Source organism: Folsomia candida, unplaced genomic scaffold (assembly GCF_002217175.1).
Source record: "Folsomia candida strain VU population unplaced genomic scaffold, ASM221717v1 Fcan01_Sc015, whole genome shotgun sequence".
In the NCBI taxonomy this organism is placed as follows: Eukaryota; Metazoa; Arthropoda; class Collembola; order Entomobryomorpha; family Isotomidae; genus Folsomia; species Folsomia candida.
In genome coordinates, this window is record NW_019091207.1 from 4219105 (window position 1) to 4233933 (window position 14829).

Consider the following 14829-nt stretch of genomic DNA (forward strand, 5'->3'; position numbering starts at 1 on the left):
TTCCACGCTATTTATACAACCGTATCGTACCCATTAACATCGAAATGCAATTAATAGTCACAGGTGGGCTGGTTGGGTCAACCCCGATCGCCTTCTTACCCCTGACCGAGAGCTTGACTGAAAGACCCCCCACACAGAAATGCGGGGGGTGATCCATCACTGTCAACTTATTTTTCGTTTCCAGCCGTATTTAATGCAGACAAAAATGCATGCAATCAACAGATCAATTTTGGCAATTACATACGTACGTACATCGTTTTTCGACTATATTTACTCAAAATAAGTTGGTAATAACATTGTCCCCGCGTGTAGTCAATGTGCGACTGGTGACTTGCGTTAACCAAACGGCGATAAAAATTTCAAAAAGACTTCTTGTCTCTTCTCAATCTTTGACATATTTCCGATTAAATAAAAATAGACTGTAAAACCTGGCGCAATTACGATATCGCTTTATTCGGCCACAAAGTTGAGCATAATTATCATAAAATTCGATCACTGTACTAATTAAATTTCTAATTGATTGACAGTAATGTTCTCAAAACCAGATAGCCCGGAGACCTTCCTTATTAACACTCAAAATAAGGTAGTAATGAATCATTACCATGCGGAAACACTATGTGTCTCTACCACGTCGGTTACGATTTGTCGTAGAAATAGTAATAATAAGTTCAGGGAAATTCAAATTCATTACCAAGTATTAAGGAAGTGAATACCATTATGTAATAAATTTGAATTCCCCTGAACTTATTATTACCATTTCTACGACAAATCGTAACCGACGTGGTAGAGACACATAGTGTTTCCGCATGGTAATGATTCATTACTACGTTATTTTGAGTGAAGTGAATTAAATTCGTGGAAAAAACAGTATCGAAAATTTTTACACGATACAAATTAGTTAGCGAAAGGTCCACACTGTTTCATTCGTGATAATAAAACACTCCAATATATGCAAATTGTACCAAGTTTACAAAAAAAATATTGTCTACACGTTTGTCACATTACAGATATTATGCACCCCAACAAACTAGACACACGCTCACCGAATTATTTATTTATGCCCCCTCGGTTTAACGAGAACCCACAAATATTTAAGGTACCATTCATTCCCCCGACATTCAGTCAATTACGGGCCACCACTTACTTAAACCTTACGATTATAATAAAAGATAAGCCACTAAACAAATTCCATTCTTATGAAAAACAGAACGTGCGCCGACACGCGATTTGGTTTTTACAGTTTTCACTTTAAGGCTTACATCGCACGAGAGACGTCATCTAAAAATAGCGGAATTTTGATCCTCAGTTTACTCTTTCTGTTCCGAGCCGCGACCCTTCAGTCCCCCGAGGAAAAAGTGTGCTGATCAAATTTTTAACAGGTTTGTACCCTTAAACACAAATCGAGAAACGATACGCGATTTTGTACTTTAAACTTTTACCAATTTTCTCTTCGAAGGTGGTCGTGGTCGTGGTCGTCTTTGGTCGTCCCTCCGCAACCCTTAAGTCCAACGAGGAAGAAGTGTTCCGATCAAATTTTTGATCGATTTTTACCCGTAAAAACTATCCGACAAGTGATTTACTTCTTCAACTTTCTCTATTTTACACTTCGAAACTTGTCATACGTTGTTACCGAGATGTCGTCTAAAAAGGGTGGAATTCTGGTGGTCGGATTACTCATGGTCGTCCTCGTCCCCTCCGCGACCCTTCAGTCCCCCGGGGAAAAAAGTGTGTTGACCAAGTTCTTAACCGATTTGTACTCTAGATCGTCAAAAACTCGGAATTGTGAGCTGTTTTTTGTGCGACAGGGTGAAAGTGATTTTGATCTTGGTAACGACGAACTGATCGGTGGCGTAGTCCGTGGCGTGGGGGTGGTCGCGTATTACAACGCGATCTTAGAGACACATACGATTGGAAATTCATCAGAAAAAGTGAAGTTTTCCGTACCAAATCCAATCTACAATTTGCGTGCCGCAGTGTGCAAAGCGGTCATCGTGACGGTCCAGGAGGTGCGGGAGGAGTGGCTAACGAAAGTTAAAGAGTAAGAAAAATTTGCAAATTTTGGCATGCAAAATTTAATATTTCATCCACATTTTCATTCACAATGAGGCAATGGAGGGCTTGGTAACTTGGTAAATTCTGTGAATTTCCTAAGTTTCACAAAATTTTCTAAATATTTCTAAGGGAAATTAGCTTACACATTTTTTTAGACTTTCTCAGATCAAGGGCGTCTTTTACTTTGTAAAAGTTTGGAAAATTATTTTACAAAATTTATCAGTTTCACAAAGTACATAGACGTCATTGGTAAAAAATCGTGGCGAAAATTGATTCAATCTAACTTACTTTTGCGATCGGAAATTCGCAAAGTTATAAATACGACGTGTAACTCTTCATTTACAAAAAATATTTTATTATCCAATGTATACGAAAGGAAGTATGTATAAATACGGGAAAAGGATAGAAAGATTTTTTTTACTAAAAAATATCAAATTTATGATAGTGAGGCAATTCACGTAGTCCTTAGTAACTTTGCAAATCACGTAGTTCACTTACTCCTTTGTAACTTCTTAAATTCCGTAAACTGACCTAGTTTTACAAAAATTTTGTAAAAATATGTGATATTTTTATTCAATGTGAACAAAAAGGAGTATAATCTGGAGGAAAAATAGAAAGAACTTTTATTAAATATCTTCAACTTTATGACCCAATCCTTAGTAACTTTGTAAAATCCGTAAATTCCTTAAACTTACAAATTTTTACAAAATGGTAAGTATTTCTGAGGAAAATTAGCTTCCAAATTTCTGTAAACTTGTTCAGACCAAGGGCGTCTTTTTATTTTGTAAAAATTTGTAACATCATTTTACAAAACTTAGGGAAGTTACCAATGCGTGAATTGTATGATTATTTTTTTATGCGAGAATTAGACGCCATATTTAAAAATTGACAAATTAAATTTGCTACTTAGATAATCATTTTTTATGTGAGAATTAGACGCCATATTTAAAAATGGAGAAATTAAATTTGCTAGTTGGATAATCATTTTTTATGCGAGAATTAGACGCCATATTTAAAAATTGACAAATTGACAAATTAAATTTGCTAATTAGATAACCATTTTTTGTGAGAGAATTAGACGCCATATTTAAAAATTGACAAATTGACAAATCAAATTTGCTAATTAGATAACCATTTTTTGTGAGAGAATTAGACGCCATATTTAAAAATTGACAAATTGACAAATCAAATTTGCTAATTAGATAACCATTTTTTGTGAGAGAATTAGACGCCATATTTATAAATTGACAAATTGACAAATCAAATTTGCTAATTAGATAACCATTTTTTGTGAGAGAATTAGACGCCATATTTATAAATTGACAAATTGACAAATCAAATTTGCTAATTAGATAACCATTTTTTATGCGAGAATTAAACGCCATATTTAAAAATTGACAAATTAAATTTGCTAGTTGGATAATCATTTTTTATGCGAGAATTAGACGCCATATTTAAAAATTGAGAAATTGACAAATCAAATTTGCTAATTAGATAACCATTTTTTATGAGAGGATTAGACGCCATATTTAAAAATTGACAAATTGACAAATTAAATTTGCTAATTAGGTAACCATTTTTTATGCGAGAATTAGACGCCATATTTAAAAATTGACAAATTGACAAATTAAATTTGCTAATTAGGTAACCATTTTTTATGCGAGAATTAGACGCCATATTTAAAAATTGACAAATCAAATTTGCTAGTTAGATAACCACGAACTGGTCTTAGATTTTACCAAGGACTTTGTGAACTGCCTCAATATTTTGCGAGGGATACGTGAGTCACGTCACGTTATACGTTACGTGACAATCAAATTGTATTAATTAGTAAATCTTTCCTTCTCTCTTGATTGGCGTGCTACACCCTTTTAAAAAATTGGTTTACATGCAAGCTCTTACAAAACGAGGGGACGATAACCAATCTGTGTAAATTTTGGATGGATTTTTTAAACTGAGTTTCCTTCAAGTAATTTTTGTAAATTTACGGTAAAGCTAAAAACTTTATAAATCTGCTGATTGATGCAAAAACTGTAGGTGCATAAAATTGTAAAAAGTATTTTTATTTAATTTGAGTGATTCATGTACTCTTCATTCGCACACAGTTGAACTTTTACAGAAATTGAGAAATCTGAGACACTACACCACTGCCAGTCTCAATTTGCCTAAAATTGTGATGACAGGGGACTTTGAGACTGACAGTGGCGTAGTTTCTCAGATTTCTGAATTTCTTTTTAAAAGAGAAATATTCACACATATTTAAACTTTTAAATTAAAAGTTTAAATATGTGTGAATATCTGTAGAGAGTATCATTTATGATTTATGTATGTCCATCTGTGTAAATTTTGGATGTATTTTTAAAACTCATTTTCCATTCAAGTAATTTTGGCAAATTTGCAAACTTTACAAACATCATAGATCGTTAATTTATGCAAAAAATATGAGTGTAACAAATTATACAGCAACATCTTTATCTACCTCGAAACTCGAATGGTTTACAACGATGGTTGGCAAAGGTGAAAAAAATAAGGAAAAAATTATGAAAACTTTTTATGTTTAAAATTCAATACAATTTTTAATTAAACATTTGAACTTTCAAATCTCTAGTTAATCTTTGGGATCTGTAAGTTGCTAATTTTTTTAGATCTGACGTCGAATTCTGGCATAAAAAATAATGAGGCAATGCACGCAGTCCTTGGTAATAAAATCTCTGCGGTTTGTAAAACAGTTTTACAAACTTGTACAAAATAATAATTATGGAGTAAGTTTAAAACAATTTTTTGTAAATTTTTCTTTGAAATATTACACGATTTTTAAACACGGATGCTTTTTCCATTTATCTAAATAGTCTTTGGGACATGAAATTTACCACTTTTTAAATGTGGCGTTTAATTCTCATAAATATCATATTGGATATTTTTTTTAATTTCAAAAAAAGATAAAGAGGAAACAATTTAGAGTTCTTATTTTGGTAATTTTTGCTATTTCTAGTGTGCGGAAGTGTTATTTTTTTTAGATTAACGAAATTTGTGTCTTGCGCACACACGTGCATAAAAAAATATAAACATATTAAACATAAACGTATTAACAATTTTTTGAATACAAACGTGCTCAGCTTTAGTAATATTTCGAAGTCTAAAGCAACATATAATGTAAAGCGAGATGCAAAATTTACAACGCAGGTTAGAAAACGATCACCCTACCCGCTTGTAATTTTTTATTCGTCTCTTTTTTATGCAATATCTTTCGGGTGAAAACTCAGAATTTCCAAACTATGGTTTTCATCCTGGAAACTAATGTTTTTTTTGGCGAAAATTCGAAGAAACTACACTAAATGCTCCAATTATACATTTGCATTCTTCCTAACGGGTTATCAATCCGACAAATATTTCATAAATGAAGACAAATTTAAACATTTTTTCCAAATTAATTGTACTTCGCGATTGGAATACTTTCAAGTCTAAAATGAAATGTATGTGTTCTAGAGTTATTTATTGATTAATAAGATGTATCTTTTTGCACCACAAAATGCAGAATTTGGCTGCATTTGACATAATAAATAGCTTACAAATTAGATTCAGACTATTTCAGACTTTCACACCATTTTATGAAACTATATAAATTTCTGGATGCTAAAAACTTTATACAAATAGGCGTCCTGTTCGAAGAACACGAAGTTTTGAAAATATGGAAATTTCACAACCTGAATTATTATAACTAATTGAGTTTGTTATAAATTAGAAATTTCATATTTTTTATTCATGTTGTAAACCAATTATAGTTTTTTTTAGAATGAGGAAATTCACGCAGGTCTTTGTCACTTTGTAAAATCCGAAAACTTCTAAACTTTAACAAATCTTTCTGAACGAAATTAACCTGCAAATTTTTGTAACTTGCTCAGATCAAGGGTGTGTTTTCATATGTAAAAGCTTTGAAAATTACATAATTCACAAAATTTACAGATTTCATAAGTTCTGGATGTAATTGACAATCTCGTATATTTCACCTAAATTGCTTTTTCCATCGGAAATTCACGAAGTTACAAATATGGCGTGTAACTCTCCCATTGAAAAAAATATATTTCTTTCCAATGTGTACAAAAAGAAGTATGGAGAAAAGAATCGAAAGATTTTTTTCTTAAATATCTTCAAATTTATGACAGTGAGGTAATTCGCGTAGTCCTTCGTAACTTTGTAAAATCCGTAAACTTAGAAATTTGTATAAAATTTAAAAAAATATATAAATAAAAAATATTTCTGACGTAAATTATCATACATTTTTTTTAAACTTGGTCAATCAAGGGCGTCTTTTTAATTGGTAAAACTACGTATTTCACGAAATTTACAGATTTTACGAGTTACCAAGGACTGCATGAACTGCCACAATATTTTGCGAGGGATACGTGAGTCAGGTAACGTGACAAACAAATTCGTATAAATTAGTTAATCCGTCCTTCCCCCTTAATTGGCGAGCTACACGCTTTTAAAAAATTGGTTTACATGCAAGCTCTTACAAAACGAGGAGACGATAATCAATCTGTGTAAATCTTGGATGGGTTTTTAAACTGATTTTCCTTCAAATAATTTTTGTAAATTTAAAAATTTTGCAAATGTCATGGATCATTAAGTTATACAACAAAATATGGATGTAACAAATTGTACAGCAACATCTTTATCTACCTCGAAACTCGAATGGTTTACAACGATGGTTGGCAAGGGTGAAAAAAAACAAGGAAAAAATTATGAAAACTTTTTAGGTAAAAAATTCAATAATTTTTTCAATTAATCTTTGGAACTTTCATATCTGTATTTAGTCTTTGTGATCAGCAACTTGCGAATTTGTAAATCTGGTGTCTAATTCTGGCATAAAAATAATGAGGCAATGCACACAGTCCTTGGTAACTTTGTAAAATTTTCGATTCGTGAAATAGATAATTTTACAAACTTGGACAAGATACACTCTAAATAAATTTGATTAAAATTTACTCAATTTTGAGTAAAATTGCCACCAAAGCAACTATTGAGTAAACTTTACCCTGGCAAAGGTAAAATTTACTCAAGGTTGAAAGATTTTTGCTCAACTTTGAGTAAATTTTACCTTTGTCAGGGTAAATTTTACTCAATAGTTGCTTTGGTGGCAATTTTACTCAACTTTATTTACAGTGTAAAAATGATGGAATAAGTTTAATCAATTTTTTGTAAATTTTTCTTTGAAATAGTAGACGATTTCTAAGAAAATACAGGGTTGTTTATTCCACTTATCTAAATAGCTTTTGGTCTTCCGACCTGGAATTTGCCACTTTTTAAATGTGGCGTTTAAATCTAAAACCATAATAGAAGATTTTAGTTTCATTGCAAGAGCAGATAAAGAAGGACAAATTTTCAGTTTTTACTTTGACAATTTAGTAATATTTCGAAGTCTGAAGCAACAAATAATTTATGCGAGATGCAAAATTTGCAACGAAGGTTGGAGAAAGATCACATTACCCGATTGTAATTTTTTATTCGTCTCTTTTTTATGCAATATATTTCGGATGAAAAATCAGAATTTGCGTACCATGGTTTCCATCCTGGAAACTACTGGTTTTTAGGTGAAAATTCGAAAACAAACACTAAATGCTCAAATTATACATTTGCATATCTTCCCAAATGGTTTTCAGTCGGACAAATATTTCACAAACAGAGAGAACTTGCCAAATAAACTACATATCTACAATGCTCTACATTTATGCCAAATTAATTTATATTTCACGATTGGAATACTTTGAAGTCTAAAATGAAATGTATGTGTGTAAGAGTTTATTATGAATTAACCAGATCTTTATTTTTCAACTAAAAAATTCAAATTTTGGATGCATTTTAAATAATTTTAGCTTTCACTTCGGCGAGACAAAACTTAAAACCTTTAAATAGATCGAGTACAAGATTTAGTAATTTAGATTGTTTTCTAAAAACAAAATCAACTAAAAAACCGGATTTTGTGGTGTGATTTTATCATATTTTGACTTTAATTGAACTTTGCATTTTGCAATATATTTTGTCACCGTTTTTTTTACAATTTTTGCAAATTTAAAAACGAAACTCGAATGGATAATATTGGGCGTACTCACGACAACGTCGTATTTCGCATCGCAAGTCATTTAGCAATTTTTCGAAGCTAAAAATTCATGTCATGAGTGCAGGGTTGTTAAAGATACAGTACTTTGATAAGTACTTATCAAATTACTGTATCTTTAACAACCCTGTCATGAGTGGATTCGCGAATTATGACTTGACAAGTCTCGCTAATTTACTAATAAAAACGCCGTTTTTGATGTTATTTCCATGGGTTTTCGTAATTTTTCTCCGGAATGACATGCCCATTTTTTGGCTAAATTTGAAAAAAACACTGGTTTTCCAGCAATTTTTTTGCGAAATTTAGTAAATTTCACAAACCTTCGCAGGTTATGTTGATATGCCCAATTTTCGACAAAGGTGAGATATGCGAGAATTGACGTGATTGAGGGATAAATACTACTTTTTTTAATTAAATTTATGACCGAGGCTATTCACGTAGTCCTTGGTAACTCTGTAAATCCCTTAGTTCACGTAGTCCATTGTAATTTCTTGAATTCCGCAAACTTGCAAATTTTTACAAAATTTTACAAACATTTCCAAAGAAAATTAGACTCCCAATTTTTGTAAACTTGATCAGATCAAGGGAGTCTTTTATTCTATAAAGGTCTGCAGAATTAAATATGTTACAAAACTTGCTGATTTTACGAGTTACCATTGCGTGAACTGCCTCAATATTAAAAAGAAATTATTGTTATAAATTACAAAATTTGGACCAAATTAAATTCAGACCTTTACGCCATTTTATGAAATTATATGAATTTCTGGATTCTAAAAACTATAAACTTTAGATTTCTTGTTCATTGTTCACAAAATACGAAGTTTTGAAAATAGGGGATTCTGGGTTCCTCTAACAAAAATGTTGATAAATTTGACTTCATAGTGTTTAGTCTGATGTGCCCTTAACCTTTGCACCGAATTTTGTCTTTCTGCTACCAATTTCAGAAAGCAGTGCGAGTCACCCTGTCGGGTCCCTTTGTAAAAAAAGATTAAAATCGTCTTCATATTTAATATCTTATCTGAAGCATGTACCCTTGGTTCATGCAAATTTCTGTCTTCTATAATCTAGTTAAAAAACTAGTGGGGGTGAACCAGGGCGCATAAACTTTTTGTTGTCCGTGCTTTCTCCTAACCTACTGGGTTATACTGAGTGTAAAACAAAGGAAAAACAGATTAAGAAATTTTCATACCAATAATTATAATACCTAACTACATATTACATCAATTCAATTTTTGATTGAAATATTTGAGTTGAGCGTGAATACGAAATAAAATTAACTCTTAGCGTGTAAATACCGTAAGTTGTACATGCACTGCGTGGGGTCAATATAGTATGGGGTCAATATGGTCAGGGGTCAATATGGTCTGGGGTCAACCTGTCGCGGGGTCAATATGACCGGGAAAATCTGTCGGGGGTCAATCTGACGGGGTCAATTTTCGATTTCGGGACCGATTTTCACAACCTGAAATGTTATAACTTCAGTTTGTTATAAATTGGAAATTTCATGTTTTTACTCAGGTTGTTAACAAATTATAATTCTTTTTTACAATGAGGAATTTCACGGAGGTCTTTGTCACTTTGTAAAATACGTAAACTTCTAAACTTTAACAAATATTTCTGAACGAAATTAGCTTACAAGTTTTGTAAACTTGCTCAGATCAAGGGCGTCTTTTCATTTGTAAAAAAGCTTGGAAAATTATTTTGCAAAGTTTGCGGATTTCGCAAGCTATAGATGTCATTCATTCGCAAAGAAGACATTATCTAAAGAAGATTTTACAATTGCGCCTGGAATTTCACAAAGCTATAAATACGGCGTGTAACTCACGCATTGCAAAAATATGTGATATTTACAAAGAGAAATTTAAAAATGTAGAAAAGGATATTAGGAACAATTTTTAAATCAAATATCAAATTTATGATAGTAAGGAAATTCACGTAGTCCTTAGTAACTTTGTAAAATCCGTAAATTCCGTAAACTTACAAACTTTTATAAAATTTTACAAATACACATTTCAAATAAAAACTAGGTTTACAAATTTTTGTAAACTTGCTCAGATCAATGGCGTCTTTTTAATTGGCAAAACTTGGCAAAACTTGCGGATTTCACGAGTTACAAAGGACTACGTGAACTGCCTCAATATTTTGCGAGGGATACGCGAGTCACGTAACGCCATACGAATTTCATTGTCACATAGCGTGACAATCAAATTCGTATTAATTAGTTATCTTTCCTCCCCTCTTGATTAGCGTGCTACATGTCTTTTAAAAAATTGCTTTACATGCAAACTCTTGCAAAACGAGGAGACGATAATCAATCTGTGTTAATTTTGAATGGGTTTTTTCCTAACTGATTTTCCTTCAAGTAATTTTTGTAAATTTAAAAAGTTTGCACCTTATCGCTAATTGATTCAAAAAATGTAGGTGGACAAAATTGTACGAAATATTTTTATTTAGTTTGAGTGGTTTATGTACGATAGGAGTGGTTGGAAAAGGTAAAAAAAGCACGAAAAAGTTAGGAAATATTTATTTAGAAAATTTAATAAACTTTTAAACATGATGGAACTTGTAAGTCATCTACACATTTAATCTGTACGAACTGTAATTTACTAATTGTTAACTCTGATGTCTAATTCTCACAAAAATTCTTACAAAAATTTACAATTTATGCAGGTCTTGCAAAATCCGTAAAATTCGTAACAACATTTTACAAACTTTTCCAAAATAAGTAGACGCCTTTGATCTGAGTAAGTTTATAAAAATGTGTATGAAAATTTTCCTTTGAAATTTTAGTTAGACCATATTTAAACCAAGATTATTATTAAACGTATACGTTTAATAAAGTTGAGTAAAATTGCCACCAAAGCAACTATTGAGTAAAATTTACCCTGACAAAGGTAAAATTTATTCAAGGTTGAGCAAAAATCTTTGAACCTTGAGTAAATTTAACCTTTCTCAGGGTAAATTTTACTCAATAGTTGCTTTGGTGGCAATTTTACTCAAAATTGAGTAAATTTTAATCAAATTTATTTAGAGTGTATCTAATTAGTTTTTGCAATCTGCAATTTATCAAGTTTTAAATATGGCGTCTAATTCTTGTAGAAATGATATTGGATACTCGTATTTTCATTTTGTTACTAGAAAAGATAAAGGAAGAACAATTTTGAGTTTTTAATTTGGGAAATTTGTAACTATTATATAGCTCTGCGAAATTCAAGATTTGGCAATCATTTGTACAAATAAATAAATATTTCTTTTATTAGTGTTGGCAAATATAAAAAAAATGAATACAAATATATATGCTAAACTTGAGTAATTTTTGAAATCTGAAGGAATATATGATTTTATGCGAAAAGTTTTTTTATATGTGTCAATAATTATTGAATTGTCTCTTTTTTTATGCAATATCTTTCGGATGAAAATTCGTAATTTCTAAACTATGTTCCCATCCTAAAAACTAACGGTTTTTTTGCCAAAATTCGAAAAAAACAAGCTAAATACTCCAATTATATATTTGCATATCTTCCCAAATTTGTTATTTCCAACTGGTTCTCAACCCGACAAATTTTTCACAAACTGACATTTGTAACTCCTACATTTTTGCCAAATTACTTGTATTTCACGTTTGGAATACTTTCATCTCTAGAATTAAATGTATGTGTTGTATAGTTAATTTTGAATGAAGAAGATGTTTCGTATTGCAGCAAAAAATTCAGAATTTGGGTGCATTTCACATAATAAATAGCTAATAGCCATAATAATACAATATATTTGTAAATAGCTTTTCAAATTAAATTCAGATTCAGACCTTCACGCCATTTTATGAACCAATATAAATTTCTGGATGATAAAAACTTATAGGTTAAAGGAATATTCAGTTTTAAAAATATGGCACTTTCAAAACCTGAATTATTATAACTAATTGAGTTTCTTATAAATTGTAAATTTCATATTTTTTTTTACTCAGGTTGTAAACAAATTATGGTTCATTTTTACAATGAGGAAATTCACTTTGGTGGTCTGTGTCACTTTGTAAAATCCGTAAATTTCTAAACTTTATCAAAGCCTTTAGCCTACAAATTCTTGTAAACTTGCTCAGATCAAGGGCGTCTTTTAAGTTTCAAAAGCTTGAAAAATTACCCAATTCACAAAATTTACAGATTTCACAAGTTATAGATGGCATTGGCAATCATCTATATCTATATTTCATCTAAATTGCTTTTGCAACCGGAAATTCATTAAGTTATAAGTATGGCGTGTAACTCTCCCATTGAAAAATATATTTCTTTCCATCGTGTACAAAAAGAAAAGACTAGAAAGATTTTTTATTAAATAAATATCTTATTTATGACAATATGGTAATTCGCGTAATCCTTCGTAACTTTGTAAAATCCATAAACTTACGAACTTTAAAAAATTTATTTCTGACGTAAATTAGTAAATTAAACTTGGTTAATCAAGGATGTCTTTTTAATTGGTAAAACTATTTCACAAAATTTACGGATTTTATGAGTTAACCAAGGATAGCGTGAACTGGCACAATATTTTGCGAGGGATACGTGAGTCTCTTAACGTGACAAACAAATTCGTATAAATTAGTGAATCTTTCCTTCCCTCTTGATTGGCGAGCTACACGCTTTTAAAAAATTGGTTTACGTGCAATCTCTTACAAAACGAAGAGACAATAAACCGTTACAACGCATGTAACCAAGGGGTGAAAGGAGTGTCATACGTCAATGTGAATATCAAATTGTTCGAAAATTTGTTAAGATTGACACTTCTGACGTGTTTTCGACTTTTGTGTCTTATTTGTGTTAAATTTAACAGTTGATAACCCTTATGTGACCTTTATATGACCTCTGAGGTCAAAATGGAGGTCACCATTGAATTCGGGGTTAAATTTCAGTTGAAATTGAAATAGATATGTCCTATGACCTTTACATGACCTCTGAGGTCAAAATGGAGGTCACCATTGAATTTGACATTGAAAAATAGTTAAAAATGACGTGTCACATGTCACAACTGACAAGTGACACTTTTTCGTCACTTTTCGTCACCGTTACGATGTCATCGTCACAGGTGACGTCCAAACACAAAATGACATAAATTTTCAAATTCCTCGTTGAAAAATAGTTAAAAATGATGTGTCGCATGCCAAAATTGACACGTGACACTTTTTCGTCACTTTTCGTCACTGTGACGACGTCATCGTCACAGGTGACGTCCAAACACAAAATGACATGAATTTTCAAATTCCTCGTTGAAAAATAGTTAAAAATGATGTGTCGCATGTCAAAACTGACACATGACACTTTTTCGTCACTTTTCGTCACTGTGACGACGTCATCGTCACAGGTGACGATGTCACAGTGTCCATCTTCGAACTCGTCCTGTCCCTTGACGTTAGGAGTTAAACGTTCAAAATTTCAAGTCTCTATGTCTTTTCGTTCAAAAGTTATCGGAGCTACGGACAGACAGACGGACGGACAGACGGACATAACGATCTTATAAAGGGCTTTCACCCCTTAATAATCGATCTGGATGGATTTTTCAAACGGATTTTCCTTTCCTTACTTAAAGTAATTTTTATAAATTTACGGTTAATTAAAAAGTTTACAAACCTGATAGATCGCAAAAAATGTAGGTGTATAAAAGTGTACAAAATATTTTTAGTTAATTTGAGGGGATTTATTTATTTTCCATTCGCACACAGTTGAAATTTTACAGAAATTGAGAAATCTGAGAAACTACGGAACTGCCAGTCTCAATTTCGCTTAAATTGTGATGACGGGGGACTTTGAGTCCGGCAGTGGCGTAGTTTATCAGATTTCTGAATTTCTGTAAAACTTCAACTGTGAGTGAATGCAGAGTATGTATCATCTATGATTTATGTGTGTCGATCTGTGTAAATTTTGGATGCATTTTTAAAACTCCTTCAAGTAATTTTTGCAAATTTGCAAAGTTTACAAATATCATAGATTGTTAATTTATGTAAAAATACGGGTTTAACAAGTTGAACAGCAGCATTTTTATCTAACTTACGACGAGAGGGGTGGTTTGCAAAGACGAACGAAAACAAGAGAAAAAAATAGAAAACCTTTTACGTAGAAAATTCGGCACAACTTTTAATTAAAGATCGAAAATTTCAAATCTGTAATTAGTTTTGCGATCTGTGATTTCTAATTTTTAAATCTGGCGTCTAATTCTGGCATAAAATATTAATCAGGAAATGAACGCAGTTCTTGGTAACTTTGTAAAATCCGTGCGATTTGTAGAACAATTTTACAAACTTGTACAAAATAAAAATGATAGAGTAAGTTTAAAACAATTTTTTTGTAAATTTTTCTTTGAAATATTCCACGATTTCTAAAAAAACGTTTCTTTCATCTATCTAAATAGTTTTTGATTTTGCGACCTATAATGTGCCACTTTTTAAATGTGGCGTTTAATTCTAGTAAATAATTTATATTGCATATTTTTTTCATTTCAAAAAACATAAAGATGGAACAAATTTTATTTTGGTAATTTTTCAATTTTTAGTTTGCGGAATTTGTGTTATTTTTTTAGTAACGAAATTTATGTCTTGCACATGAATAAAAAATGAATAAAAAAATATGAACACATGAATAAAAAAATATAAACTCACAATTCAGAAATTTTTATTA

The 14829-nt window shown here is 31.3% G+C and overlaps 1 protein-coding gene across 1 annotated transcript in view; it reads left to right on the forward strand.

Moving 5' to 3' along the window:
- The first annotated feature begins 971 nt into the window (after nucleotides 1-971).
- Nucleotides 972-14829, forward strand: part of LOC118437721 — a 51850-nt gene continuing 37992 nt past the window's right edge. The window contains exons 1-2 of the mRNA XM_035857027.1: nucleotides 972-1379; nucleotides 1457-2038. Of these exons, the coding sequence (XP_035712920.1) occupies nucleotides 1635-2038 (404 nt within the window). The 5' untranslated portion in view covers nucleotides 972-1379; nucleotides 1457-1634. The remainder of the gene's footprint in view (nucleotides 1380-1456; nucleotides 2039-14829) is intronic.